The following is a 27689-nucleotide window of genomic DNA, read 5'->3' on the forward strand; positions in this document are numbered from 1 at the left end:
GTCAGGTTTGGTAATTTGCAATTTGTGATAGAGCATTTATTGCTCAAGTTGCTTTATAAATTGCCACGTGCTGTAGATGGACACTCTTCTTGCTCCTGTTTGGGCTGTTTTGGTCTCCTTTGGAGACTCCAAAAGAAAAGTATGGAATCTTCACCTGGCAATATTCCTCTGTATTAGCTCCTTTGTGGTGTGCTGGGTGTGTGAATAGCTGTAACAATCTCAGCAAGTGCTCAAATTACTGATTATGAATTGCAATGCCAAGTACACCCAGTGTTCAGCTGGAGTAGTTTTCTACATTTTTGGGTGAACAGGGATGGAACGTATCCTTTCAATGAACCTTTAATGAGTTCTGGTATGTGTAAAATAAAATTCACTCACTCAAGGAGTTAGCACAAACCTCAATATATCACTAAAATCCTATTGAATAAAAATATTGTATCACACATGTACAGCTTTTCCTGAGAGGAATTAATTTAATCTCTGAAGTTTAAATTGTCCTAGTAGCTCTGGTGATCTCTTCAATGTGGCTGTCTCCATCAAATGCGTGTTGTAGATTTTGAATTTCAAAATAAGATGGGTCCAGCCTCAGGTGTGAATCAGCAGAGGATCATTGGCAAAGAATGAAAAATACTCAATGTTCTGCATGGTCAGTGTACTCACTGCAAGTGGTTTTCATGTTAATAAATATTTTGTGCTAGTGAATTCAGTGAACCCAGTGACATTCTGGTGCTCTGGATCAGATGCTGGAATGTTATAATTCACAGTGGCTCTGGAGCAAGCCTGCAGTCTGTATTTTTCCTCTCAATGCTTCAGAAATTTATTTTAAATATCTCCAGCTTTATTATCTTTCTGCACCAGACTTAGTTGGTATTGAACTATTCMTTAAGGCAGGCAGAAGTGGAGACATTTATAGCACTAAAAAGCACTAAATGCTTGGCTTGGAGCAAGCAATGAAAAAATAATTCTGTTTCTGCTCATASAAGTGTTTAGGATTTGGTAATATCCTGCAAGATTCTACATTGTGTGAGAAAGAGGATTCACAGAGGGAGTCTTCTGCTTCCTACTGCTCATGGTTATGAAACCTCTAAAATCTTTTTATTTCCAGTGATTTTGGTGGCRTTTTATGAACTTGCCCCCCTTCAAATCTGCATCAAAAGCAGCGTAACCAGCAGGATAAGTGAGGTGATTCTGTCCCTGTGCCCCATTGCTCAGGTGAGACCCCACCTGCAGAGCTGCTCCAGCCCTGGGGCCCAGCACAGGAAGGACGTGGAGCTGCTGGAGAGAGCCCAGAGGAGGCAGCAGGATGGTCAGAGGGATGGAGCAGCTGTGCTGGGAGGAAAGGCTGGGAGAGCTGGGATTGTTCAGCCTGGACAGGAGAAGCTTTGGGCTGAGCTCAATGTGGCCTTGCAGGGCCTGAAGGAGCCCACAGGAACCATGGAGAGAGACAATTTCCAAGGGCTGCAGGGATAGGACGAGGGAAAATTACTTTAAACTGAAAGAGGGCAGGGTTAGATAGGATAATGGGCAGAAATTCTTGGCTTTAAAAGTGTGACACTGGTACAGGGTGCCCAGAGAACTGTGGCTTCCCATTCCTGGCAGTGTCCAAGACCAGGTTGGATGGGGCTCTGGGTAACTTGGTCTAATGGAMGGTGTCCCTGTCCATGGCAGAGCTTTGGAATGATCTGACGTAGGGAAGATCATAACCTCTCTGGCAATTCTTACATGCTAGATAGATAACATTTATTTAAAATATTTTTATTTCTTATTTTAAGGGACTAGTAACTAGGGATGGTGGAACTCAAGCTTTGCTGAAAGATAAAATGGCATTGCTGAAATACTATGCTGCTCATCACCACTTTCCAAGTAATCTATGCCTAAGTAATTTGAATTCTTCCCATGCCATCAGACACAAGTGAGGACACAAAGAAGCTCCTGCAGTCTTATCCATTCTGGGAAAGCCTTTGCATCCTAAATTTCTCTCTGTGMGTGCTGCTTCCTGGAGAGATTCTTTTGGTTGCCACCCACAGCAAAGGTTTGCCTTGTGGTTCCACACTTCAGTCTTTTGCTCCTGCCTAAACGCCAGTAATGGTGAACCTTAAGACACAGCAAATCTGCTCTGTTTATGGTTGTTGTCACAGTAATAAACTCCTGGCCTTCTCCTTAAGCAGCATAATTCTTTGGAAACTTACTGTTTTACCTCAGTATTAATTTTTCATACAACCCTCGCCCAACCTTTTGCTTTCAGACTGTGTGTTACGAACCTCAAGCTGAAGAGAACTTGTTAAGCCAGGTTTAAAAGTTACAACTTTTATAATCAGGGGAGCACAGAATCCCTGGCTCCTTTATCTCCTCAGAGGCACTGTCTGTCTGCAGCAGCAGCTATTCCAGGAGCCCTATCTCCTGCAGTGCCTGTGTCCAAAGGGACGAGCTGACCCTGGAATTGCAGCTGACAGCACTTGAGTGCCCCGGCTGTCCAAGCATGTGATGTTACTCCTGGTGCTGCCTCCTGCAGATTTTATTAACCATTTATGCAAACATTATCCTGCTGCTTTCTCCTGTAAAATGTCCCCTGAGCAATCCTTCCTGCTACTTGAATGTTTTCTGCAAATAACTCTGCAGCTAAATTGCCAGTAATGAAATTATCCCTGTTCAAAAAGTCAAAATAAGAATGGAAGCAAGCAGCACCTTTGAGCTCTGTCAACTGCATGGCTTTTGACAACTTTAGATTAGTGTTTCCATTCAAAGTGATGTGCTTTTTTTAGCTCATCATAAACATCTGTTGTTGTCATAAAAATGTACAGCATTTTCTGTTTGTTCTTTTTTATAAGCAGGAATATGTGTGAATAGATGCTTCTTTGTTTGAACAAGGAAAAGAAATTTTATCCTTAGGAGAATTCATCCTTCTTAGATGATAGGCATTCACTCTACTTCAGCTCTTCTGTTTTATTAGATTATGGAAATACATAATCCATGATTTACTTCACATCTCATTGCCTGTCTCTCTGATTTACACCGGCTTGGTGTCACTTTAATTTCAGGTGTTCAGATGTCTGACATATGGAGGACATGGTTTCAAATTGTAAGATATAAAAATTACTTTGGTGCCTCATTCTGGCTGTGTCTGGTGGCAAGTTCTTTAAAAGCTGATTAGGAATTGCATTCCTTCAGCAGGGAAGGATAGTGAGTGTTACATTTCAGAGTAAAGGGRTGGGTTATCAGCTCCATGCCTGCATCCTAGGCCTGTGCAGAACCAGCATCAAAGGGAATAAGGGCCACAAGTGAATTTTAGGTGTCAAAAGACTGTGTGTAACAGGCTTTATTTGTATGTAGTACTTCATGGTCCAACTGGGACGTCATTCTGTAATGAGGGATTTATTTAAGCACAGGAGTTAAACTGGACTGGATTTTCCTGAGCCTTCACTCATATTTATATATTGTATCTCAAGGAGCAATGGCCATGAACTAAAACACAAGAAGTTCCACTCCACATGAGGAAGAACTTCTTTACACTGAGGGTGGCAGAGCACTGGAGCAGCYGCCCAGGGAGGGCGTGGAGTCTCCCTCTCTGGATTCATTCCAAACCCACCTGGACACCTTCCTGTGTCACCTGCTCCAGGTGACCCTGCCTTGGCAGAGGGGTTGGACTGGAGGATCCCTTCCAGTCCCAACTACTCTGTGATTCTGATTCTGTGATTCTGATTCTGTGATATTTAATCATGTCTAACATCAACAAACGGGGATGGAGAAAAACGTGGCTCACAGAAAGCTGAACGTCACATGTGATTGGTAGGAAGGAGGCTGTTCCATGCTAAGGAGAACATGTACATTTTCAGATCTTTACTGRCTTCAGGCAGGATCACCATTGGTATCTGTACACCACACTCCCAGATCTGGGAACACAACAGGAGGCTTCCTGCTGAGCCTCATTTCATAGCTGGAGTTTTCACTGSATGCAGGGAGGAAAGAAAGAAGCTGAAGGATGGGTGTATGGTGGGAGGGATGAAGTGGCAGCACTCTGGGTTGTGAGAGAAAGTGTTGAATGTCAGCTTCAAAAAGCTGGAGGGCTACTGGGGTAGTGAATCCCACTTCAGGAACTTTCAGGATGTGTTTCTTCACAGAAAGGGTTGTCAAGAATTAGAACAGGCTGCCAGGRAGGTTTRGAGTCCCCATCCCTGGAGGTGTCCAAGGAAGGACTGGCTCTGGCACTCAGTTCTCTGGGGTGAGGACAAGGTGGGGTTTGGCCAAAGGTTGGACTCGATGATCTTGGAGTCTTTTCCAGCCTCAATGATTYTGTAAACTTGACAAACTTGCCTGAGTTCTTCTTGTAGTAATAGTTGCTTTTAGAAAACTGTTTTCTTTTTAAAGAAGGAATGTTGTTTTTCCTCTTTCCTACCCAGATAAAAAAGAAACAGCAAGAAGTCGTGGGCTTTTTAGAGGCCAACAAAATTGACTTTCAGCAAATGGACATAGCAGGAGATGAGGACAATAGGAAATGGATGAGAGAAAATGTCCCAGGTGAAAAAAAGCCTCAGAATGGAATTCCCCTCCCTCCACAGATCTTCAACGAGGAGCGGTACTGTGGGGTAAGAAGCTGTTTGGAAATTTAAATGTCTTCAGAGAGTGGTTTCTCACAGAAAGGGACTCTTTTCCATTAGTAGGAAGTGTCAAACAAACTCCTTCAAACAAWTTGAGATTCACTGTGAAAGAAGATCTCTCAAGAAACATTTTTTAAGCAACAGAAATGCAACAGAACAGAAGATTATTTATTTTTAAGAGCAAAATATGTATGGAGGGAAAACTGGCTAGAGAATCTTCTTGAAGTTTCAGTTAATTTTGATGGGTAGTGTTGATATTTGTTGTTTGGATTAACCTGGGCTTCAAGGAGGCCAAGTAGGTATCTGAGGTGCCAGAGGCTGTGAATGGGAATTTTATTTTTCCATTATATTATACAAATAAGTACAAATGTTTGTTTGCTGGGATAATTTTAGTATGTGGTTTGAATTATTGAAATTATATTTCTTATTCAATCCATAACCAGCTCCTCATAACAAAAACCGTAGTGCTCATCAGATGTTTTTATATTTCCATATGTGCTTGTAACAGGTTCTTTCTCTTGAGACAGTTTGTTCAAAGCAGAGAAAGACAATAATGTGCCAGCRTGAATATTAGGACTGTGAATCAAAAAAGATAATCTGAGACTTTTTTTTTCTCATAGTCTGGGTGGAAATGAATAGTCTGGAGTGCTCAGATCTGATGGCTGGAATGAAACTGCRAGTTGCTCTGAAACACAGGGCACACAGTCAGCCCAGTTTTAAGTTACTGCACGAATCCTGTGTGAACCTATTGCAAGGTTGTACTGGGAGAGAAGGGATTTGCACGCCACTGAGTTTTCAGAATTAACTTCCATGCTCTCAGAGCAAAAGTTGCTGGTATGAATATTKGAGGGCAGCTGCTTCCTCATTTTCTCATAGGATACTTAAAAGAGTTCTTGGTGTGTAGGAGCTCACATGCATTTCAGCATCCAGTCTGCACCAATAAAAAGTATAATTTGATATATCTAACTCTGGGTTTTGTGGCAGCCAGTGTTGCAATAAATATTTCTGATGTTCTCTGGAGAGGTTATATAAGGAATTAAAGAGTAATTGCCTTTTAAAGTGTTGCAGCTGGTCACTCTTGACAGTAAATGATAAATACACAGTTTTTACCCCATGTCTGAAGCTATTTCAGGAAGCCAAATAATCTACATCTTGAAATAAATTAAAGTGAAGAAATAGTCCTTTGCAGAGATACTTCMATGGGGAATGGAGTTGCAGCTACTGATTTAAAATCTAAATTAAATTTACAATTAGTCTAAAAGCCTCCAGAATTCTAATGTACCCAGCTCTCAAAGCTCAGAGCTAATGATCCCAGTGGGTGCATAACAAAGACTAATTTATAGCATCATTATTTCCAAATAAATAAGGTAATGAGATCCATATCAGTGTGTGAGCCTTACCCTGCTCCCCAGGGGAAGGTGCCTTGAGGGAGCTGCAAAGGGAATGTGACGTGGGCTGAGAACATGGCCAGGGATGGCAGATGGCTACAAAATGCCCAAATCCAGAAATTCAGAATTTTTTTTCACATTCACCTGATACATCTTCCCATGTGTCCCACTTCCTTTGGCCACAGCCATTTTATCCAAAATATCCCTGAAGATTGCAAGGGTGTGACTCCAGTCCAGTATATTGAATTCATGAAAGTCCTTTTAAAATATRTTGCTCTCATGACTGTTTAAGGGCCTCACCTTTGTGGCACCTAAAAACCTTTGAGTTTGTAGCCTGGCTAAATGCAACCAGTTCATACCCATTACCTGCTAGGCCCAAATCACTTTTTAGCTTCAACAGCTCCAGTCCAATGTATTTGTAAAAGGGACTCATGGCTTCTATTCTTCATTTTGCTGTGCTAAACAAGTCAGGCTCTTTACATTTTTTCCCCCTTTTAAAAGATCAAGTAATTTAATTTGCCCCATTTTACTTTCTGGGGGTTCACTCTTCTCCCTCATTTCTCTTCTAATCAATTGTCCTGTATGTTTGCTTCCCATTCACACATTGCAGCATGATGGCCTGGGAGCTCTGGCCTTGGGAGATAAAAAGTCAAGATVAAATATTTCCTTCCTTAACCTGAGAAAAAGGGATTTGGGGAGAGACATGACAACTTTTAACTATTTTAAGGGCTGCAGCAAAAAGCAATTTATTGGTCTGAATTCAGTCTTGAGCCTGCTTTGAGCTGGAGGTTGGTTTAGGTGGTCTCCTGGTATTTCTTCCCACCTGAATTATCTAGGATTTTGTAAAATGTGTTCTGCTCTGCATCCACTGGAGGTGGGAGAAGCTGTATGAGAAAAAAAAATACAGCAAAGAAAGTGTAAGTCAGACCTCAGAGAAGATGTAGTTTCAAGGAGATTGCCTCATTATCTAATTAAAGGTCATTACCAGTGGATCAAAGAAACACCTGTCAGGARTAATGAAGTGGTTCCTGCCTTGGAGAAATGGTCCTTTGAGACCTTGTCCAATATCTTCTTCTGCAGTTCAGTGAAATTTTGGTAGTGGTGGGAAGGAAAGGGGGTAGTGGGGACAGGTGAGGAGCCTCCCTTTTTGGTGCTAGAATAAAAAGACATMATGAACAAGCAGAGGCAAACCTGCAGCTCATCTGCTTTTCTGGTAAAAAAGACAAAAGTATCTACATCTTCTGAGTGACCATGAGGAGCTGCTCCACTCCTCAGCTCGTACTGTTAAATGGAGGTTCTTTATGRATGGATTTTAATGAAGATACACTGCCCAGGAGCAGCTTTTCCACGAGGCCAGAGAATCTTAAGACCGTCTTATAAATAGCTCAAATCTTATTTTTCTCTCGGATCTTTGGTATTGCCACTTGAAGAAATAGATTAGAAATGGATTCATTTTGTATGCCTGGTTTCAGCACCAATTTCAAGTATCCATTCTAATCCATCAGTGCTGGCAATTATGTCCTTATTTGATCTTTTTCTTAAGTTGCTTCTTTGCTCATGTCTAGACAGGCGTCTGCATCTGTGTCACTTGCTAAATATATTGAGCACTCTGTTGCTCTTGTTTTTGCTTTCACTTAACAAAAAAAAAAAAACCCCTAGAAAACTAGGAAAGAAATGGAAGGTAAACTTCTGTTTTTCTTTGTAAGCTGAAATATCTGCTGTCTCCTGTAAACTGAAATCCATAAAGTATCCATGTACATACTTAAAAAAAATCTTTGTTAGGTAAGATTTTTATTTGATGTTGGAATGTGCATTTGCAGCCCAGACACCAGCCTTGTGCTGGGCTGCTCCAAAAGCAGTGTGGGCAGAGCTGAGCGGGGATTCTGTCCCTGTGCCCCACTGCTCAGGTGAGACCCCACCTGCAGAGCTGCTCCAGCCCTGGGGCCCAGCACAGGAAGGACGTGGAGCTGCTGGAGAGAGCCCAGAGGAGGCAGCAGGATGGTCAGAGGGATGGAGCAGCTGTGCTGGGAGGAAAGGCTGGGAGAGCTGGGATTGTTCAGCCTGGACAGGAGAAGCTTTGGGCTGAGCTCAKTGTGGCCTTGCAGGGCCTGAAGGAGCCCACAGGAACCATGGAGAGAGACAATTTGCAAGGAGTGACAGAGCAAGGAGGAATGGCTTCAAACTGACAGAGAGTAAGTTAGATGGGATATTAGGAAGATGAGGGTGCTTGGCTCTGAGGGTGTTGATGCACTGGCACAGGGTGTCCAGAGAAGCTTGGCTGCTCCTGGATCCCTGGCAGTGTCCAAGGCCAGGCTGGACATTGGGGTTTGGAGCAGCCTGGGATGGTGGAAGGTGTCCCTGCCCAGGCTGGAATGAGATGCGCTTTATGCTTCCTTGTAACTCGGGCCATTTTATGATTCTATCATTTATGTAACTGCTGAAGTCAAATATGTGCAAATATAGGGACCTTTGGAGATTTGTCATTCAGTCTGCTGCTCAAAGCAGGATGGCTTTAAAGTTTGCTTATGGTGCYTGGGGCTTTGGCCATCTGAATTCCAAAAGACTCCAAAAGGGATAGTGTTTCCATGCCCTCTCTGCGTGCTCTGACCTGGTGCTGTACCGAGAATACAGGGAGAATTTTCTGCTGGTGTCCACTTGACAAATGGCACCACTTAGCCCATTTATGTTTTTTCATACAGGTAAAATATTATTGCTTACCCGAAATAAATTGTTCCTGCTCATTTTTCATACTGCCTGCCTCGGGAACACTTAACTTTAGTCATTCAGCAAATGGAGACGTGAACAAGTCACCATTAGTAAAGCATGGGTTCAAATACACAGCAGAAAAACTATTCCATGACCGCTGTAGTCATCCTTTATCTCTTATTTAATACATGATAGCTTCTTTATCAGTGTGAGGAAATAAACGTCCTTCCATTTACTGTGGGATGTCATTGCACACTCCCTGTTGTCCAGAGCCCCTGATATTACAGAAGATTATATCCTCTTCTGATATGGAGCTCTCTGGTCATTCACACATTTTATTYGTGCCCTGAGATCTGTTTGTCTACAAGGCTGTGTGTTTCTGAAGGATTTTAGTATACTTGCCATGCTCACCTTTTCCTCAAAAAGACATAAAATACCAAGTCCATTTGATGGCATTTCCTTGTTATTGTCTTCCCTTTGTTCCCCAGCTCTTACCTGGTTGTGCCATGGTTTGCTCAGGCTGGTTTATGAGTATGTGGTGTGCAGGAGGACAAAARGTTCCTGTTTTTGCATGGCCATATCGAATTCCAGCCCTTCAAACTGAGAAAACCCTAATTTTTTTGTTTGCTGCATTGCTCCTAAATTCATGGGTCAGATGCAGACACTGCCTGGGATAGATGAGAAGGAGAATCCCACAGTAGTGGGAAAACAGCAGAGAGATGRTTTGAGAAATGGGTGGGTTGGAGCAGCAGCAAAATGTGCTCCAGGGCTTTTCCCAGATGGGGCAGCTCCYGCTGGGTGTGACTGTGTGAAAGCCAATCTGTCCCTCAGATAAATCAGTGAAATGGGCTGTCATCTGTCATGCCTGTAAAGCTCTTCCAAACTGCACTGAAATGTCATCGATTCCACTCTTGTTGACATTAGGGTGACTTCTAAACCATCCACTCCAGTCTTTCCAATAATTTCTTCTCTGAAAATACTAAAATAAATTACTAGTTCAATAAAACAGCTCAAGTCCTAACCCAGCTTTACAAACAAGCTTCAAGGATGATTCAGCACCTTATTATTTACAGGCTTCTATTCTTGGAGTTGTCTGGGATTAGAGGAAGGATGATAACATGTTAAAGGCAGTAGTCTAGGACTCAGCAGAYGTGTTCAGTCACCTGTCTCAGAGCTGTGTGGGATTTTGGACCAGTCACTTATGACTGGAGTTTCTGCTGACATCTGAAACACTTGTTGATTTTTACCTTTGTAAGATGTGAGCCATGAACTTCCCAGGAAGAAAAATAGTCATAGATAGGAGTGTTGTCCAGGTGAAAGCAGTAGAGAGCATGCAAACTCTATATGGCAGACTAGGAGGCATCCTTCATCTTCTCTGTTCCATTCCCACTGAAAACAGGCATTTAACTTGATAATTTACAACTTAGATTCATGTGTTGACTAGACATTTTTGTTGGTACATGGATATCAAGAGTACAGTGCAGCCCTTTCCTAAGTTGGTCTGAAAACATCATTTTCTGACCAGAGTGCCTTTCGTTAAAATAAAGTTTCCTGCTTGTCGTTTCACTTGTGCTGTAATGTTGACTATTGTATTTTATTTGCCATGAAGTTATCCAGTGTTTTGAGGGCCTATTTTGTGTCTTTACTCACAGCAAGTTTTATTTTAACGTGTGAGTGGGAATAGCTTTGCCTTGTAGTGTACAGCTGAGGCATGTTCAAATRAGACAATTTTATCTGATTCTGACACACATGTGATATAATTAAAGTGTAAGTCTCTGGAGAGTTTTGCTCATTTATTCATTTTGCCACCCTGTGTGAAACTCCCTTTATCTGTGTTTTCTTCCTGGGGCTTAGATAATGCTRCCAGTTGTACAAATGCATGGTCATTCTCATCAATGTAGAATTTGCTGGGCTGGTCTCTTCCTCCTGTGCTTTTAAATTGATTTTTGATACCAATTCTCTGTTGTTTGTTTGTTCCTTTTTTAGGATTTTGAATCTTTTTTCTCTGCTAAGGAAGAAAATATTATTTATTCATTCCTGGGCCTTGCTCCTCCTCCGGGCACAAAGGTATGCACTTCTGTCCTTCCATGGGGATCATTTATTTGATTTTAATAAAAGATGAACATAGGCAGTGACTCAGCATGTCACACAAGAGGCAGCAAAGTGTTCTTGGGGGGGGAGAGGGGAAGTGGCTGGTTCAGGTAAATACGAGAAAATACTTCTTTCTTCCCTTCTTTCACTGCAGGCTTGTTACCATGGCTCCAGCTGATGGTTTTGTTGTTGTTGTTGACACAAAGCAGTATTTCATTATGTTCAGCTTTTAAATGATGCAGATTCCCTAACACGATTTCTGGGTTGTGTTAGTTACAAGAAGCTTTCTCTTGCCCCTGACTGCATCAAACAGGGATTGTCCTGGCCCCCAACAGTGGGCTTGGGGTCAGACCCATCCCATCCATCATGTGCACCACCACACTGGCACCACGGAGCTCACTCTCTCTGCCTGGAGGAGAAAAAGGCTCACCCAGCACTTCACCAAGTCCCTTTGGCAAGTCTGCCCATGGTTCTCCATCATATTTTGACAATGTTCTGATATATTTCTGGCAAAAAAAACATGTTATTTTGGGGGTTTTGTTCCTGTTTTCATTTTGGGTTGTTTTTACAGAAATCAATGTGCATTTTCTTTATTAGAATCTTGTAATTAGAAGTTTTACAACCGAGAGCATTCCAGCTCTGCTACCCTGAGATCATTTTAGATGATAATAAAGTTGCCATCTTTAACGTGGGTGAGCCAACAAAAGAAATTAATCAARAGAGTGATGAGCCAGAGTGACAGGAGAATTCTGCTGCATTGTGGTGACCTGGCTGAGGAGCTGCCTTGCAGCAGGAGATCTGCCTTTGGTCCAACTCTGCAGCAACTTTGAGTGAAACACCATTGTAAATGTCTTTCTTTATCCTCTTCTGTTAAAGCAGAGGGAAAAAAGGAGCCTTTGCCAAGTACTTTGAGAGCCACAGCTGAAAAGACACCCAGGGGAGAGCCCCAGTTGTTATAAATGTCTTTGACACTGAGTCCCTGTGTGATAAGGAGAGTGATTTAAACTTTCTGCTTTAGCTGTGCMATCTCCCACCCAGGGAAATAAAAATTGCTTGCCTGCCTCACAAGGGTCTTGTGAGAATTCATTTAATTAACATCCACAAAGCCACGAAAGGCTTAAAGGTCTGCAGGTATTACGTATTATAGTCATTATAAAAGAAATGTGGAGAATCATTGAGATAAAGAAAATTGCATTTTTCCACTTTCTCACTCCGAAGATTATCTGCTCCTTCATGCAAGGTCCTGGTAGATGCCATATCTATGAAGCAAAATAATAATTTTTTAGAATTCACTTGTTGCCAGCTGTCAGCTGAAGCTATTACAGTCTCTACTTTGTGACAACCTTGGAAATGTGGAAAATAATACGTTTGGTCCATTTTGCTGGGTAGAATTGTTTGTCAGTGCCACTGGTAGCARACAAGTCTTGTTTACAGTGATTAACTGCTACCCTGGTGGTGGTTTCAGTCCAGAGAGTGCAAATAAGTGAGAGTGTTCGTAAGGTCCATGTAAAAAGTGGAACTTTTATACATTTTTATAGTCTYCYTTTCAAAATCTATTCCTATTYGAGAGATACATACACACTTCTTGCAGAGATGTTTGTCAGCATCTCCACTGCAGGAGAGGCTGCCTGTGCTTTGTCAMACAAAGAACTCTGCTGCTCTGCTTCTGCTTCCCCCTCATTCTCTGCCAACTCGACCTTAGATAAGCACAATGGATGGCTCGTGACACTGATTTCCAGCAGCATAAATCTGCAATTATAAATCAGGTGCGGAAGAGATGATGACGATGACACATATGACAAGATTTCCTATTAATCCTTTCTTAAAAGATTGTGTGGGTTTTGTTGGGTTTTTTTTCTTTCTTTTTCTGGAATGAAGAAGCAAACTATAAAGCATGGAATCACCACAAGGCAGTGAGTATTTGCTTTCTAGTGATTTTTACCAGGCTGAGACATCACGAAGATTAATATGAAGCTGATACATGGTTGATACTCTTGTCTTAAAACGTTCTATTTCTTTTTCCATCCATCCTTTGTCTCATACTGCACCAGGAGTAGAGAAGCTCTTTAATGATCATGATGCTGTTTCACAGCACAGTCCAACAGGATGCTGACCCAGGATTTTTTTGAGACAATTCCCTTGAGGAAGCAGATGAACTTTTTGGGGATYTCTCAAAAAATCATAACTTCCAAACATAATATTTATAGTTAAATTCATTGCCAATTCATTGTCATTGCTGAGTGCAAAATACACATTCAGTTCACGTTCTCTGGTTCTGTTGTTTCTATATATCAATATATTCTATATGTTAGAGTGCTGCATCCAGCTCTGGGGTTCCAGCACAGGAAGGACGTGGAGCTGCTGGAGAGAGCCCAGAGGAGGCAGCAGGATGGTCAGAGGGATGGAGCAGCTGTGCTGGGAGGAAAGGCTGGGAGAGCTGGGATTGTTCAGCCTGGACAGGAGAAGCTTTGGGCTGAGCTCAGTGTGGCCTTGCAGGGCCTGAAGGAGCCCACAGGAACCATGGAGAGAGACAATTTGCAAGGGCTGCAGGGACAAGACAAGGGACAATGACTTTAAACTGAAAGGGAGGAAACTCAGATTAGATATTAGAAAGGAATTGTTCCCTGGGAGGGTGGGCAGGCCCTGGCACAGGGTGCCCAGAGAAGCTGTGGCTGCCCCTGGATCCCTTTGAGTGCCCAAGGTCAGGCTGGATGGGGTTTGGAGCAGCCTGGGATGGTGGAAGGTGCCCCTGCCATGACAGAGACTGTGAACTGGATGATCTTTATAGTCTCTTTCAACTCAAACCATTCTGTGATTCTGTGATTTTACCACACCAAGTTTATCTATTGCCTTGAAGAGTTCAATGTGCCCATAAAACTAAGTGATGACTTTACAGGAAATCGGAAGTCCATAGCTGTGATGCGTCAGCAAAGGCTGAACAGAACAGTTTTCTATGCCTGAGAGAAGCAGCAGACAGTGCTTACATTAATAAGTATTTTAATCTATTAATGCCAAATACCTTCTCAGCTGAATGAATAACCCTGATCTAGATTTATTCTAAACATGGTTCAGGGCAGGCTGGGATTTTAGGGCAGCTGTGCCTTAAGCCTGACCCAGAGATGACTCAAATTAGTGATAGATTTCTGAAAGATCCYGTTTAATCTTGAATTGGTGGTCTGTAAAGTGATGTTCCAGCAGGATTCATGTGTATATTTCAGCTGTAATCAGTGTAGTTTGTATATTTGGGGTCAGATGTGTCAGTCTCAGCTGCCTCAGAAGTTGGGTACATTTCTTTTTAAAGCTGGCACCACTTTTATGCTTAGTCTGAGACTCAGTGAACTCAGTGACTCATTGAGCTGAGGATGTTTTCAAATATTGTGCACACCTGAAGCCTTAATCCCACTGTTCTTGGTCTTAATATCCATGATCTTGATATCCCCAAATTTGTAGATACTTGAGCTGAAGTTAGTGGAAGAAGGTTTCTCCTAAGACTGATTTAAATTACAAATTTACAGAGAAAATGACCTGTCAGCCCRTCTTTAGAAACGGTGCTTCATTTTGAATTAGTTGAAAATTAAATTCTGTGTTTCTATGGAGAGCCAGCACGACGATGATATTCCCAACATCAGAGTTCTCCATATAATTAACAAGAACTGTGTGTGTGTGTGTTCTGGCTGATAACATGATGCTTCTACAACTCTTTTTTTTTCTCTTATGATCTAAATCTATGATTCATCTGAGATGGATGTACACGATGGGGTCATTTTAATTAGGATTCTATTTGGTCCTCATGCATTTTATGTATCAACCAAAAATAGTGATGCATGCATTTTAAAATGAAATGTATATATTTGTGCTGAAATAAATATTTCMCCAATTTCAAGACTAGGTTGGATGAGGCTTTGAGCAACCTGGTCTAGTGGAAGGTGTCCCYGCCCAGGGATGTTGGAACTGGATGATCTTTAAGGTCCCTTCCAACCYAAACTATTCCATGATTCTATGAATTTAGTTTTCATTAACACCCTCCTTTTCATTTAAGGAACTTCTGCAAAGAAAATACTTCTAAGAAGTTTTAATTTCCTTAAAAAAATAATGTATTAACACAATGTTGCACGAGGGATTTTCAATGTATATTTGTGGGACTACATATTTTAATCTTCAAATATTTTGTTAGCTTTTGGGGGAAAAGCCAGACAAATGTCTCTGTAGATCTGTTTTTGATAACAATGCCACCAGCGTCAGAGTGCAGTGCACCCACAGTTTTATGTATACTTGAAATGAGACGAATATTGCCAGAAATTGTCTGTTCTCCCTCCTCCTCCCTCTGGCTCCTTCTGCTCACTCCCAGCTGCTCATTCCTCTCACCCAGCATCCCCCACGTGCTGGCAGAAACATTCATGCAGCTGTGTAAGTGTGAAACTGGTGTGAGGTARAAATGTTTTGCTTTTTGAAGCTTTWATCTCGACCAGCTCCTGCTTCAGTTTCAGAGGAAGGAGATCTTAGGGACCTTTGTGCCCACTCTCTTTTCATTGCAATTTTTTTAGGTGTAAAACTGATTTTCCATGATTCAGGAGAAAATTACCAAAAGAGCACCAGCTCTTACAGGCAGTCAAGTTTCAGAGAAAAGATCAAACTGCTGTGGTATCTGCTTCCTAGCATTTCTAAGGCTCCTTTCTATCATTTTTTTCTCCATCCAGCAGAGCCTGTCAGCAAGAGGGCAAATCTCATATCCCACACCACACCTTGGGACAATGATTCCTAAGACAGCACTCACCCAGTCAGCTCAGGGGATAAAAGCCAGCCAGACATGCCCTATTCTGAAGGATGGGTGCACTGGCTAGGAAATCATCATGGGGGCACTGAAGGAGGAATTGTGAAGTTTGAAGGGCAGGGGAATATGACTGAGGGGTTTTGTTTAATTGTAGAGACAGATGAAATGATGGAAAAGCAGTGAACCCCAAACCAACAACTGAGTTGTAAGGGCTTGGTCACAGGCATGGGGAAGGAGTTTGTCTCCTCTCAGGGATGTGCTGCTCTTCCCAAATCRTGGGATGACTCAGGATGACACAGGACAGGACCTGCCCTGAGTCCAATTCTCTGTTTCCAGAGGAAACCACACCAGATACCACCTCTCAGAACAGGTCAAATTYCCTTGTAATGAAATAGGTCCTTTACCTCATATTCTCCACTACAAATCTCTTCCAAAATCTCCCACTGATGATAATTAGAATTTTTCTTTACAGCCAATTTGTACTCTCYACCTCAGCACTCTTCCTTATCCTATCCCAGTCTGCTGTTTACTCTGCTCTATTTTGAGAGTGCCATCATATCCCCTCACAGCATCACTTCCAATAGATTAAAGTAATGCAGCTTTTTTTGTCACCCTTTCGTAAGACTCCCTCAGATGTTCCTGTCCCCCCCCCTGCACCTGTTCCAGTCTGGGTTTCTCTTTCTTGAGTCTGAGTGACTGGGATGGTACAGAGTAATCCACACGAGGTTTTGCCTCACCTCATACATCTGAGGATCACTTTTATTACCTCTTTCATTGTCTTATCCTATTCATGGCTCAGTTATACCAAGCTTGTTTAAATACATCCATCCTTGTCTTCCTTGATGATCATTACTAGCAAGCTCCCAAAGTGAACTAAAAAATCAGTTTTGAATCTCTGACCCAGAACTGCTTGTCCCAAATGAGATGACTTTGCAGTTAATGCTCCTGCATTTCATCCTATTTCTGCTGTTCCACCCAAGGCCTCCTTTTATCTGACACAATGTGGGAGCTGCTGTGACCTTTCACAGCCACCTGGCTGAAAGGACACCAGGACTTCAAAGAAAGAACCTCCCAGGAGGTGCTTGGTCATGGTGCTGGAATAGATAGGCTTGATTGACTGATGTGGGAAGAGTTTCCTGATGTTTTTAAGCAAGAAAATTAAGAGGCTAAATGTGAAATCCTTCATTACTTCTGTTTTCCTGTTACTTCTGAATGATGTTTAATTGGAATTCAAGCTTTTTTTTTCCCCCTGAAGCTCCAGTGTGCCATCAGGGTGAACATTGGTTTCTTTTAAACTTTCCACAGGAGGGTTAGAGAATSTGCCATGCTGACCAGGGCTTGAATTCATGTTTTCCCCACATAAACCCCATCAGACCAACATGCCAGTGAGTGTTCCTTTCACAGGAGAAATACCCCCTAAAAGGGGGTATTTTCATTTAAGTGCTAAAGCAAAATTTGAAAAATCACCTCCCAAAGCAAGAAACTCAAGGATTTTTTAGAAATGAATTGTTGATTATATACCCTGAAGCTTACTGTGACCTCTCCTTTGCTGCCAGGAGAGGGAAAAGTCTGATGCTACTGAAGAGAAGTCTGATGCTACTGAAGTGAAGTCTGATGCCACAGAGGAAAAATCAGATGCCACAGAAGAGAAGTCTGATTCCAAGGATGAAAAATCTGATGCCACAGATGAAACTGAGGCACACACAGAAGACAAGGCAGGTGAAGGGGCTCCTGAAGAGGCTCAGTCTGATCAGACACCATCAGAAGATCAACAGGTAATTTTTCCTTTCTCTTTGTGATCTGAGTGTTTTACCTGTGCTAAGCACATGAAACACAAACCCACAGACCCTCCTAGTGTGCCCCTCTGACTGAGTGCAGAGTGGTGCTGTTTGTCTTTTGGATGTATTTTCTTTCATATCAGGAGGATGTGAAACCTAGATAAAACTCCAGGGAATTTTGCTCTCATATAACAGCAGCTGCCTTTTGCCACTTGTTACCAGGAGCTTTTTATTTCATCTTGATGGTCATTTGGAACCAGAGTCTAGTTATGGAGAATAATTTAGGACTAGACATCTGAGTCCTGCCTGTGTGAAAAAGAAATTGCTGCTCTCAATGGCCAGAGTGGGCAGCGCTTGTAAATCTGGTTGTTAATGTTTGCTGCAGATCTGACWGTGCCTTCTCCAGGCCTTACAGAGTCCCCTGGTTTTCTGTACACTATAGGCCAGTGTTTTCCTTTCTGTCTGCCCCTGCTCTGTGTTCCACATCTCAAACTGCAGCTCAGTTTGGCATTTAAGGATGGGTTTATTTGGATGCTGCAGTGTCGGGTGGCTCTGCCCAAGGAGTCAGGGCTGCTGCTGCATCAAGCACTCACACTTGTCAGGCTCTTCTRTGGTTTGGAGATCAGATGGTCCCTGGGGAATATCTGTCACAAATGCATCATCTCTTTCATTAAAGATCAAAACAAATGGAGTTTGGGGGTTTTTTTTTCCATCTAGCTGCAATGTTTCTCCAGAGGAAACATCGAAATAACTCTCTGTAAGCCTTTCCCCACTGCCCTTTTTAATAGTGACTGATCCAGTCACTGTTAGGCTGGAAAAGCCCCTTTCACACAACTTCATGCAAATCTCAGCCACTGGAAAATCCCATTAATAATTTCAAAACAGTGATGAGAAGAGACAGCCCTCAGTGGGAACTGAATTCCTCCTTAAGGAAAGTGATATCCAAGCACTTTTCCTGTTGCTCTGAATTTCAGTTGGCAGGTGAGTGCCGTCAAATTCCTTTTTCCTTTGCCTTGTAAGAGGAGCCAAAACTGCTGGCCTGGGTGCCTTGCCCTTCTGGCTGGCATTCTGCTTTAAYGATTTTCAAATGAGAGCAGAATGCTGAAACACATCTGCAAATGTGTCAAGCAGCTGTGTAGGAGAGGTTCTGCAGTGACATCATGCACTACCACTCCTATACAACCAGCACCTCGCTCCACTTCTCACAGAAAGGATCAGAGCTAAAAGTGGAAAATGGATTCTTCTTCAGTTTTTTCAGGGAGGGGAGAAGCACAGGAGAGAGCACGGAAAAYGTTTCTTTGCCCTGTTATGCCACCCACTTCCTGTGTCACCCGGGACAAATCGCTTCAGTGCCGTGGCATCTGCCCGCCTTGCTATGGTTCATCCCAATTATCACTTCTTTTGGGATGGCATGAATCACTCTGCAGGAATTCTGCTCCTCTCCTTCACCACAGGCAGCACACAGAGGACAGGGTTAGATCAGAAGAGCAGCTCTGAGGCAGCTACAGCAAGATGAATTCTAACTTTTTTAYCTATGTCTCATTTTATTCTTACAAAAGGAAGTTAAAATATCGTTTCCTTACCTGTGAAGGGTTTATGAAGGTAAATACACTTAAAGATTGCCAGATTGCCATATGAGTACCTCCACTGGATGTTAAATCCTAAAAGATTCAGATATTGCCAACACAAAAATGGGAAGATGACAGTTTTATGTTTTGTGGCTGAATTAATATGCCAATGAGAATTTAGTATTGAGATTTTGAGCTTATTTAGTACTGCTTCAAACCATCTCAGAAATGATTCCCATTTGYAGGGTGTAACCAAGCCAGCTTTTCTCCAATGACTTTGCAGGAGAAATGCTAGCACTATGGAAAAATTCTGGAAGAGTCTTGGTGAGGTAAAGTTACCTCAGCCTTTGCCAGGGAGCACAGGACAGGCACCAGAACAAACTGTGGCTGCCTCAATCCCGGGGCTGCAGGGAAGGTCCCAGCTCTCAGGAGGCTCCTCCAGGTTCTGGCAGGARTGGCAGGGGATGGTCAATGCAGCAGCTCCTTCCTGCCCTTCTGCTGCCCTTCCTGGGAGGTGCAGGAGTCCAGAAACTCCAGATTTTTGTCTCAAAATAGGACCATGAGGAGCCCATGGATGGGGTGCCTCCCCTTTCTGTGCTCTCCTTCTTGCTTTGTCTGTCCCTTTGAGTCTCTTTGATTTCCAGCACACATGACRTGGACCCTGCTGGTCACACATGTGCTGCTAATAAATTTTCTGCATTTTTGCTATCTGATTTTGGACTTCAGATTTTAGCTTGGAGGTTAGAATGYTTTTTAAGTGCTGTCCCAGTTAAATCAGTTTTCAGTACAGATTATGCTCCCTTCAGGGCAAAATTATTTTAGACACATGTTAAAAAATCATATTATAATGCTAGTCTGTATCCTGTCTCAGCAATTCCCCTGGCCATATTTAAACCCTGTCACTGCAACTCATTCCCTTAACTCAACTTAYTCCATCCAAAACCATATCAACCCCTCTGCCTGCTGCGTGGCACTGTGACATTTGCCTCTTCTCTATGGGATTTTGTGTAGGATCAGCTCTTTCCCCCAATAGCCAGCTTAGGATCTAACATTAAATTCTATTCACTTTTTACATTTATATATTTTTTTCTCTCTCTCATCACTTCTGCTCAATCTACAGTCTCAAACCAACTTGTATTATTTTTTATTCCCTGTTGAGGCAAGGCATCTGTTCCAGCCTGCAACACTTAACAGAATCACAAGCCAGATTCTGAGTGATGATATACAGCACAGATAAGACTCTSTATCATTCTGATTTAACTTTCATTTAAAACCCACAAAAACTCCACCTGAGCAAGCAAACAAAACCCAGCTCCAAAGCTTTGCTTGAGAATGAAGCAGATTTGATTGGAAGTAACTGAGAAAAAGGAAGCTCAATGTAATGATTTTATAGTCCTTTTCCAACATAAAAGTTCAGCTTGAATGTGCTTTATGAGCTAATTTACAGGACATTWTCTCCAAATGAATCCAGTGAATTCCACATAATTTTCCTAAATTCAATGTTTAACTTCTGCTGGGTTTTTCTTGTCTGACTGATTTCTGATATTCTTCCTCTGATTTATCTTTTCATATGTAGGAAGGCAAAGAAGAGCATGCAGCAACAGGGGTATAGTATACCTGGATATTTTATTATCATCTTTTGTTTGTGTGCATTTAATTCCTTTTCAGTCCCTTTGCTTCACTCAAAAGCCAATAAATTCTTATTCATGGAAGTAAATACACCACAGTCATATTCTGTAGAGTTAATGATGGTCGTATCGTGTGTTATTGACTGGGAACAAAGAGGGGCYTTTAATCATTAAAAACTGTAAATGGAAGAGAAATTGTCTTTCACATATCCTTCAATAAAATTTGCCAAGGACTCCCAAGACAAGTCACTCTTGGATAATCACTTGGATATTCACACCATGCTGTGATTGCATTTTCAATGTTGTGAGTGTGAAGGATTTGTTCTGACAATTCAGGCAATTCTGCCCATATAGGAGATATTTTCCTTGCCAGAATTTGTATGACCCAGGAGAAAATCCTCAAACATTTTTCTGTTTTGCCCAGATCTTCAGAACCATCCAGTGCCACCCCAGCCCCAGCAGCATCACCCCAAAGCCTGTCCCCAAGGGCCACATCCAGACTCCTCCTGAGSACTCCCAGAGACAGGGACTGCACCCCCTCCCTGGGCAGCTCATTCCAAGGCCTGACCACTCTGACAGGGAATTTTCTTTGCCAGTCTCCACCCTGAGCCTCCCCTGGTGCAATTTGAGGCCATTTCCTCTCCTCCTTTCCCTTGGGACACGGCAGCAGAGCCTGACCCCTCCGGCTGTCCCCTCCTGTCAGGGAGTTGTGCAGAGCCACAAGGTCCCCCCGGAGCCTCCTTTGCTCCAGGCTCAGCCCCTTTCCCAGCTCCCTCAGCCCCTTTCCCAGCTCCCTCAGCTGCTGTTCCCAGGATAGCTTTTCCAGACCCTAAAGCTGCTGGACCCATTTGGTGAGAGCCATCAAACCTGGCTAGTTCCAACCTGGCACCACCAACTATTGCATCAAGCAAGAAAAATCTCTTTTTTTTTTTGTTTTTTTTTTTTTTTGTTTTTCTGTAAAGCTTAATTGGTTTGAATTTTGAGTGGCAGTTGGTAATACCTGAAAGATGTGGTTTGTCAGTGGGCTCTCCTGGCCCTTTCAAACAGTTCTCATGAGAGAAAGAAAGGCACCTTTCCTGGGGGCAAAAATGCCCAGAGAGGCAATTCCTTTGGCATAAGAACTTCTCATCTACAGATATTTGCATTCCCTTTCTGGTTTTGCAGGAGTGATTCTTTAGTGCAATGTTTTTACCTGAAAAAAATCATAGAAGCCAGGACTCTGATTCCAATAGCTCCCTTCCCAAGCAGATATTTAAGCAGGATTTTACTTCAGCAACTCAGGTGTGACTCCTGCCCAGATGGGAGGGGTCTGAGAGGAAAAGTAAGAGTCTGTGCTGCTCATACATGACCTGCAGTCCTCGCTGAGAGTTAATTAGGGATTCTTTGATTGGTTATTTGATTATACCAGGAAGAAATTCACATCCCTTTTGCAGTCTAAGCAGTCTGTGAAGGGATGGCAAATGGAAATAAAGCTGATTTATACACATGGGAGTGCCTCTGGACAAGAGATYGCTAGAAGGGGGAGCAGAGGAGCCTACAAAGCAATTTCCAGTTGTTTTTCAGAGTAGAGCTTCATTTAGTSTAGAAAGACAGTTAACAGAGATTGTTGTCTGTGTTACACAAATTCCAGCTTTCAGATAACTGTTGATTGAAGCAAAGGGCTGTCTTGTTTGAATTGTGTCATTTCTTCTGCGCAAAAGAGGGAAAGAAGAACCTTTGAAATAGAAACAAGGCTGCATTATCTGATTCCAGATGATTTTTTGGTAACTCAGAAGTCTGTTTCCTGTGCCATGAATCTTTACTTGTTTACTGCTCCAAGAAAGTATATAATTTAAAATACTAATTTTTTGTCATATTTACACATATTTCATATTCTCATTTTGTTCTTGAACATCTATTTGCAGCTAAACCATGTGTTCTAACTACCCTAAAAAATATATATATGTTTATATTCCAAAACTTGCCCATTAACTCCACAAACTAAAGCCCTGGCATGTTGAGATAAAAAACTTTACATTAATTATATTTTTTAATCTCAAAGAATATTGCATTTCCTAGAAATAGAATATTTGCAAAAGGAACTCTGCATTTAAGACTGTTAATTTTTCTTTCAATTCCTATATGGTAAATACAACTATTTTCTGCAAATAAAGGAAGAGGAAGAAGAAAAGCAGGAAGAGGAAGAAGAAAAGCAGGAAGAGGGAGAAGAAAAGGAAGAAGTGGAGGAGCAGGAAGAATCTTAGTACAGTTCCCTATGACACGATATTTCTTGAACAGGTTTTCAGGTAACTATTCAGATATCAAGCAGAGTTTTTAAATACTTTCAAAATAACATAAACTTGCAACTTTTTAAATTATTGTTGTGGAGGGGTCAAGTGCCCAATCACAAAGTACCTGAGTCAAATGTCCATTTTACTGTTAGACACATTGCAGCTCCTCTTTCATGTGGAATAAGAATTTATCCCTCTCTTCTCTTACTCAGCTACTGATTCCACTGCAGCTTTTAGGATCTCCGTGTTTCATATGAATCCGTCTCTCAAATTTTGTTGAAAATTAAAAACAAACAAACAAAAAAAAAACCAACCAAAAAACTTGTAAAGGAGAGAAGCCTGAGAAGAAATATGACTCAGTAAAAAATTACTGTAAATTGGCCAAATTTAAAACCTCAAAACAGGAAGCATCTGTTTTGTCCACACAATTTATGCCTGTGTAGGTGTGTGAGCATCCAGCACTGGTCAATGTCTGTCAGCATGGGCTTTCTAAGTTCAGTGTTYAGGTTTTCTCTTTCCTCTGCCCTGCACTGAAATACAGATCAGACAATCCCTTACTAGGAAGAAACTGTAACCTCCAAGACAGTKGGAATTTCCAGCAGATCCTCCTTTGGGTGGCGGGATTTCCTCCTGATCACAAAGTGCAAAATGGTCTTTCTAGGAGTAGCAGAATCCATAGGATCACGGAATGGTTTTGATTGGAAAGGACCTTGAARCTCACCCCATTCCAYCCCCSCTGCYRTGGACAGGGACACCCCSCACTATCCCAGGTTGYTYCAAGCCCCGTCCAACCTGTCCTGGATCAAATTCCAGCTGATTCAGACTCCGAGGTAGTTGTTTTCATCAACCAGATGCTAATGGGATCTCCCAGCATCTCACCAGGACAGGAAATCCATCACTTTTTTCATGCTGCTCTCCCAAATCTGGGTTCCTCTGTTGCATGGGAATTAATTCATCACAACATTGTCCAGTGTTCAGATATGTAACATCACAGGAGACCTAATGAGCTCTAATCTGATTTTCCTCATTTTTGTTCAGGAAGCTGGAGCCATCCCACCAAAGAAAAGAAAATCCCTCTCCCAAGCAAAGCACCACTACCTTTTGTGCCTGTAGACTTCTGAACATACAAACATAAACAGAACACAGACACCACTCTGTCCTACCTGTAGCCTTTATATATATATTTGTTATTCCAATTGCCTGTTAAAATGGATGTTATGTCTGACAGATGATATTTCAGTCAATTGTTACGTGTTGGGGTAGTTTTGTCCATGTCCCCTTTAGACTGTGAGCTCYCCAGGGCAGGAACCATGTCTCTGTCCATGTCTAAACCAAGCATGTTGCTACCCCTCAGCAGCCAACTGCACTCACACCAGTGACATCTCAGAGGAAAAGAATTCAGTGCTGAAAACTGCTAAGAGGCTTCCTGTACACCAGCCATGTGAGTCACTTCTCCCTCAGCTGGCATTTGAAAATGATTGAGATTCCCATTGTGCAGCAGTTGAAATAAATGTGTTTTCTGTTGTATCTGTTCTTTATCTATTTAACTCTGTGTGCAGATGTTTTCTGCGTTGTTACAGCTGTGGGCTGCACAAAGACATGGAACCACAGAATCACAGAATGGTTTGGGTTGAAGAGACCATAAATCATCCCATTTCCACTATTCCAGGTTGCTCAGAGCTCCATCCAGTCTTGGACACTGCCRGGGATCCAGGGGCAGCCACAGCTYCTCTGGGTAGTCTGTACCAGGGCATCTCMCCATAAAGAATTTCTTCCCAATATCCCATCTAAACTTACTCTTTGTATCAGTTTGAAGCCATTTTCCCCTGTCCTGTCCCTGCAGCCCTTGGAAATTGTCTCTCTCTATCTTTAGGCTCCTTCAGGCCCTGCAAGGCCACAMTGAGCTCAGCCCAAAGCTTCTCCTGTCCAGGCTGAACAATCCCAGCTCTCCCAGCCTTTCCTCCCAGCACAGCTGCTCCATCCCTCTGACCATCCTGCTGCCTCCTCTGGGCTCTCTCCAGCAGCTCCACRTCCTTCCAAAATCATCAGCTCAAGGTGCAGCAGTGGCCAAGACCCAGGGAAATGCACTGTCAGCAGGATGACAGGGCTTTGCTGCCATGTAAACCCTGGCTGTGTTGGCATCTTGAACAGTCTGGTCTCAGGGATGTGAGAAATATGGAGAAAACAGCAGCTGGAGAGGATGAAACAGCTGCTCCATGAGGAGACTGAAAAGACTCCTCAATTTGGAGAGGAAGCCAAGGCAGCTACAAAAAAATCATAAAGATGAATGCACAACAGTGAGTCAGAAAATCCTGCAACACCGTGATGAAAATTAGTMGACACGATGAAATCAGTAGATCAGCTTGAAAGAGAAAAGAAAATGTTTGGTTTTATACAGTGAGTCAGGAAATCTTGGAATTGTCATCACAGGACGCTGTGGAAGCTGAGAATGTCAACAGGTCCAGGAAGGGATMGGGCAGTTTTAGGAACAGGGGGCTCCTAAATGGGTGCTACAGCCTGGGATGTGTCCACAATGTCCCCAATCCAAGGAATCAGGTGCTGGGAGCTGGGAGCAGAAGGAATTGAATCCAGCACAATAAATAGCTTTGCCCATTTCCACTTTGAGACCCTGAGTCCCAGGTTAGGTGAGCCACTGACTTTACCATTTCTAATGTTCCATCAGGTGATTCCTTTTCCTGGGTAAAATTTTCCACCTCTCACCAGCAACCAAATCAGAACACCAGTCACTGCTGCAGGGGTTTTGAGCAGAAAGCTTGACTTTGGGGAGTATGGTGGACAATATGAACACAGAACTGTTAATAACCCTGTAAGCATGGTAAATTCAATGTGTGTTGTGCYTTGATGTATTCCCAGCTGCCTGAGCTTCCTGTGGCTGATGAACCACGAGCTCCACTTTTTCTCCCGGAACAAAAATCCTGAGTGTGCTCAGGACATCAGGCTTTGRGCTTGAAACAAAACCCACCACACTTGGCATATTCCTGTTAAGGCAGAAACACAGCAGCGATCTTCTGGAGAAGGTCTAATCTGGGAAGGCTGGGAGGGAATGTGAGGAATGCTAAGCCTCCCACGTGGGAGGGACACACTGCCCTGGTCTTCAGCTGGTGACTGAGGTGAAACAGYGGACGGGATAGGGGAAGATCCCACAGCCAGCACAGGCGTTCCTTGGGATCAGCTGATGGATCATCCTTCCTGCCAGGAGCAAAGGAGGCTGTGAGTATGGCACGGATAACCCAGGGCCGGCTCTGCTCGGTGATTTTAGCAACAACATTAATTCTGCTTACATAAGCTTAATACTTTCTGCAGTAATTTAGTGCAACTGGGCAAAGAATTAAGTCTTTTCTGAACTACAGCTGAACGAAAATGAGGAGCACAAATTTGTGAGCTATTGACTTAAATGCACTTGGAAGAATTCTGTCTGCATTTTTATATAGTTCCTATGTTACTGGGAGAAGGAAACTGCAGCTGGTTAACCCAGAGCTCCCAGCACACAGCATTTCAGGAATCCATGGATGCAAAATCCTTCCAGTATACCCCAGTTACACACAAACCATCAGGCTGTTCATTTTTTTTTTTTTGGTGACACTTTGGTATGTAAAGTGTTTTCCTTGGATGATTGATGCTTGAAGCTTCTCGTATCCTGAAATGAGCTAAAATTAGAAAGGCTCCAAGCTATGCTTCCTACAGATCCATATATGTCATAGGATGTGGCTGTTGGCACTTTAGGATGATTGATTGTCAAGTTTCACAGGCTGCTGAAGTGTAAAAGAAGTGATTTCATTTCAAGAATCGTGGTRAGCGACAAAGTGGATACGGTTAGTCAATTGTTTTGTAGGGGAATAAATATCGGGTGCTTCACGGTGCTGCTAATAAAGGGTTTGGAATGGCAGGTCCAGAAGGCAACTTGGGCATGGATGAGAGCACCTCTGAACCAACAAATTGTGTAAGAGCTTTTCTCCTAAGAAAACTCTTAGTGAAGTTCATTGGAGAGGAATTAAAATGCTTAGCAGCTTTGCCAGGGCAGTGCCAGCCCCCAGCCAGGGTTTCTGGCCACTTTTCCAGCCACCACGTCTGTTCAACCACCTCCCAAGTAATAAAACTTCCTTACGGTCTTCTCTTAATGTGAGAATATCAGCATTAAAGGAGACAAGTCTGTTTGTCTGCATCCTTTGACAACTTCAGAAGGCAGGGAACATACTTGACATATCATCTGGGAAGCTGAGAACTCAACACAGTTATTTCTTCAGGAAGCAGATTGTGAGTTTTAGGTTTGATGTCAGATATCCCRAAGGATGCTTGTTGTTCCCGTCACTGCCAAGCAGGAAGCACGGGGAGGGAGCAACAAATCTCAGCTGAGACTCATCTTAGCAAGTTACTRTCTCCATTTAGCTCAGGGGATAGCAACTCATTGCTTACTTGAGGTGCAGAGTTGGGTGACACAAATCAAGGGCTCTAAAAGCCAGATTAGGTGTGGAGAGCCTGCTGCACATTTCCTGCTTCAGAACACACCAGCCATGGCTTTGCCTGTGGTGATGACTTTCTGTCACCAAGAATTTGGGATCATTTGTGTTGGAAAAGACCATTGAGACCACTGAGTCTAACCATAAACTCACCACTGGCAGCCCCACCACTAAAAATGTCCTTGGGAGTCACGTCTGCACTTTTAAATACTTCCAGAATAAAAGCAGGAAGGAACTGCGGCATCCTTATCTTGGAGAGATGAAGGATGAATCTCTGAGAACATCTGGGACTGCTTTAGAGACCACAGGTTCTTTGAGACACTGTACCTTTCTCTTTCAGGATGGTTGTTTTGTGAGGAATAATGCTCTCACTGGATTAAAGAGAACTTGAGTTTTGACACCAGCTCATCCAAGGC

At 42.7% G+C, this 27689-nt stretch overlaps 1 protein-coding gene across 1 annotated transcript in view; it reads left to right on the plus strand.

Annotated features, from left to right (window-relative positions):
* The window catches only part of SH3BGR (SH3 domain binding glutamate rich protein), a 25450-nt gene extending 1160 nt beyond the window's left edge, over window positions 1–24290 (plus strand). The window contains exons 2-7 of the mRNA XM_057373993.1: window positions 4398–4583; window positions 10676–10756; window positions 17108–17326; window positions 20474–20503; window positions 22700–22810; window positions 23834–24290. Of these exons, the coding sequence (XP_057229976.1) occupies window positions 4398–4583; window positions 10676–10756; window positions 17108–17326; window positions 20474–20503; window positions 22700–22768 (585 nt within the window). The 3' untranslated portion in view covers window positions 22769–22810; window positions 23834–24290. The remainder of the gene's footprint in view (window positions 1–4397; window positions 4584–10675; window positions 10757–17107; window positions 17327–20473; window positions 20504–22699; window positions 22811–23833) is intronic.
* The last annotated feature ends 3399 nt before the right edge of the window (window positions 24291–27689 follow it).

This window comes from Malurus melanocephalus, unplaced genomic scaffold (assembly GCF_030028575.1).
Source record: "Malurus melanocephalus ecotype Western Australia unplaced genomic scaffold, MMel_1.1 scaffold_212, whole genome shotgun sequence".
Classification (NCBI taxonomy): Eukaryota; Metazoa; Chordata; class Aves; order Passeriformes; family Maluridae; genus Malurus; species Malurus melanocephalus.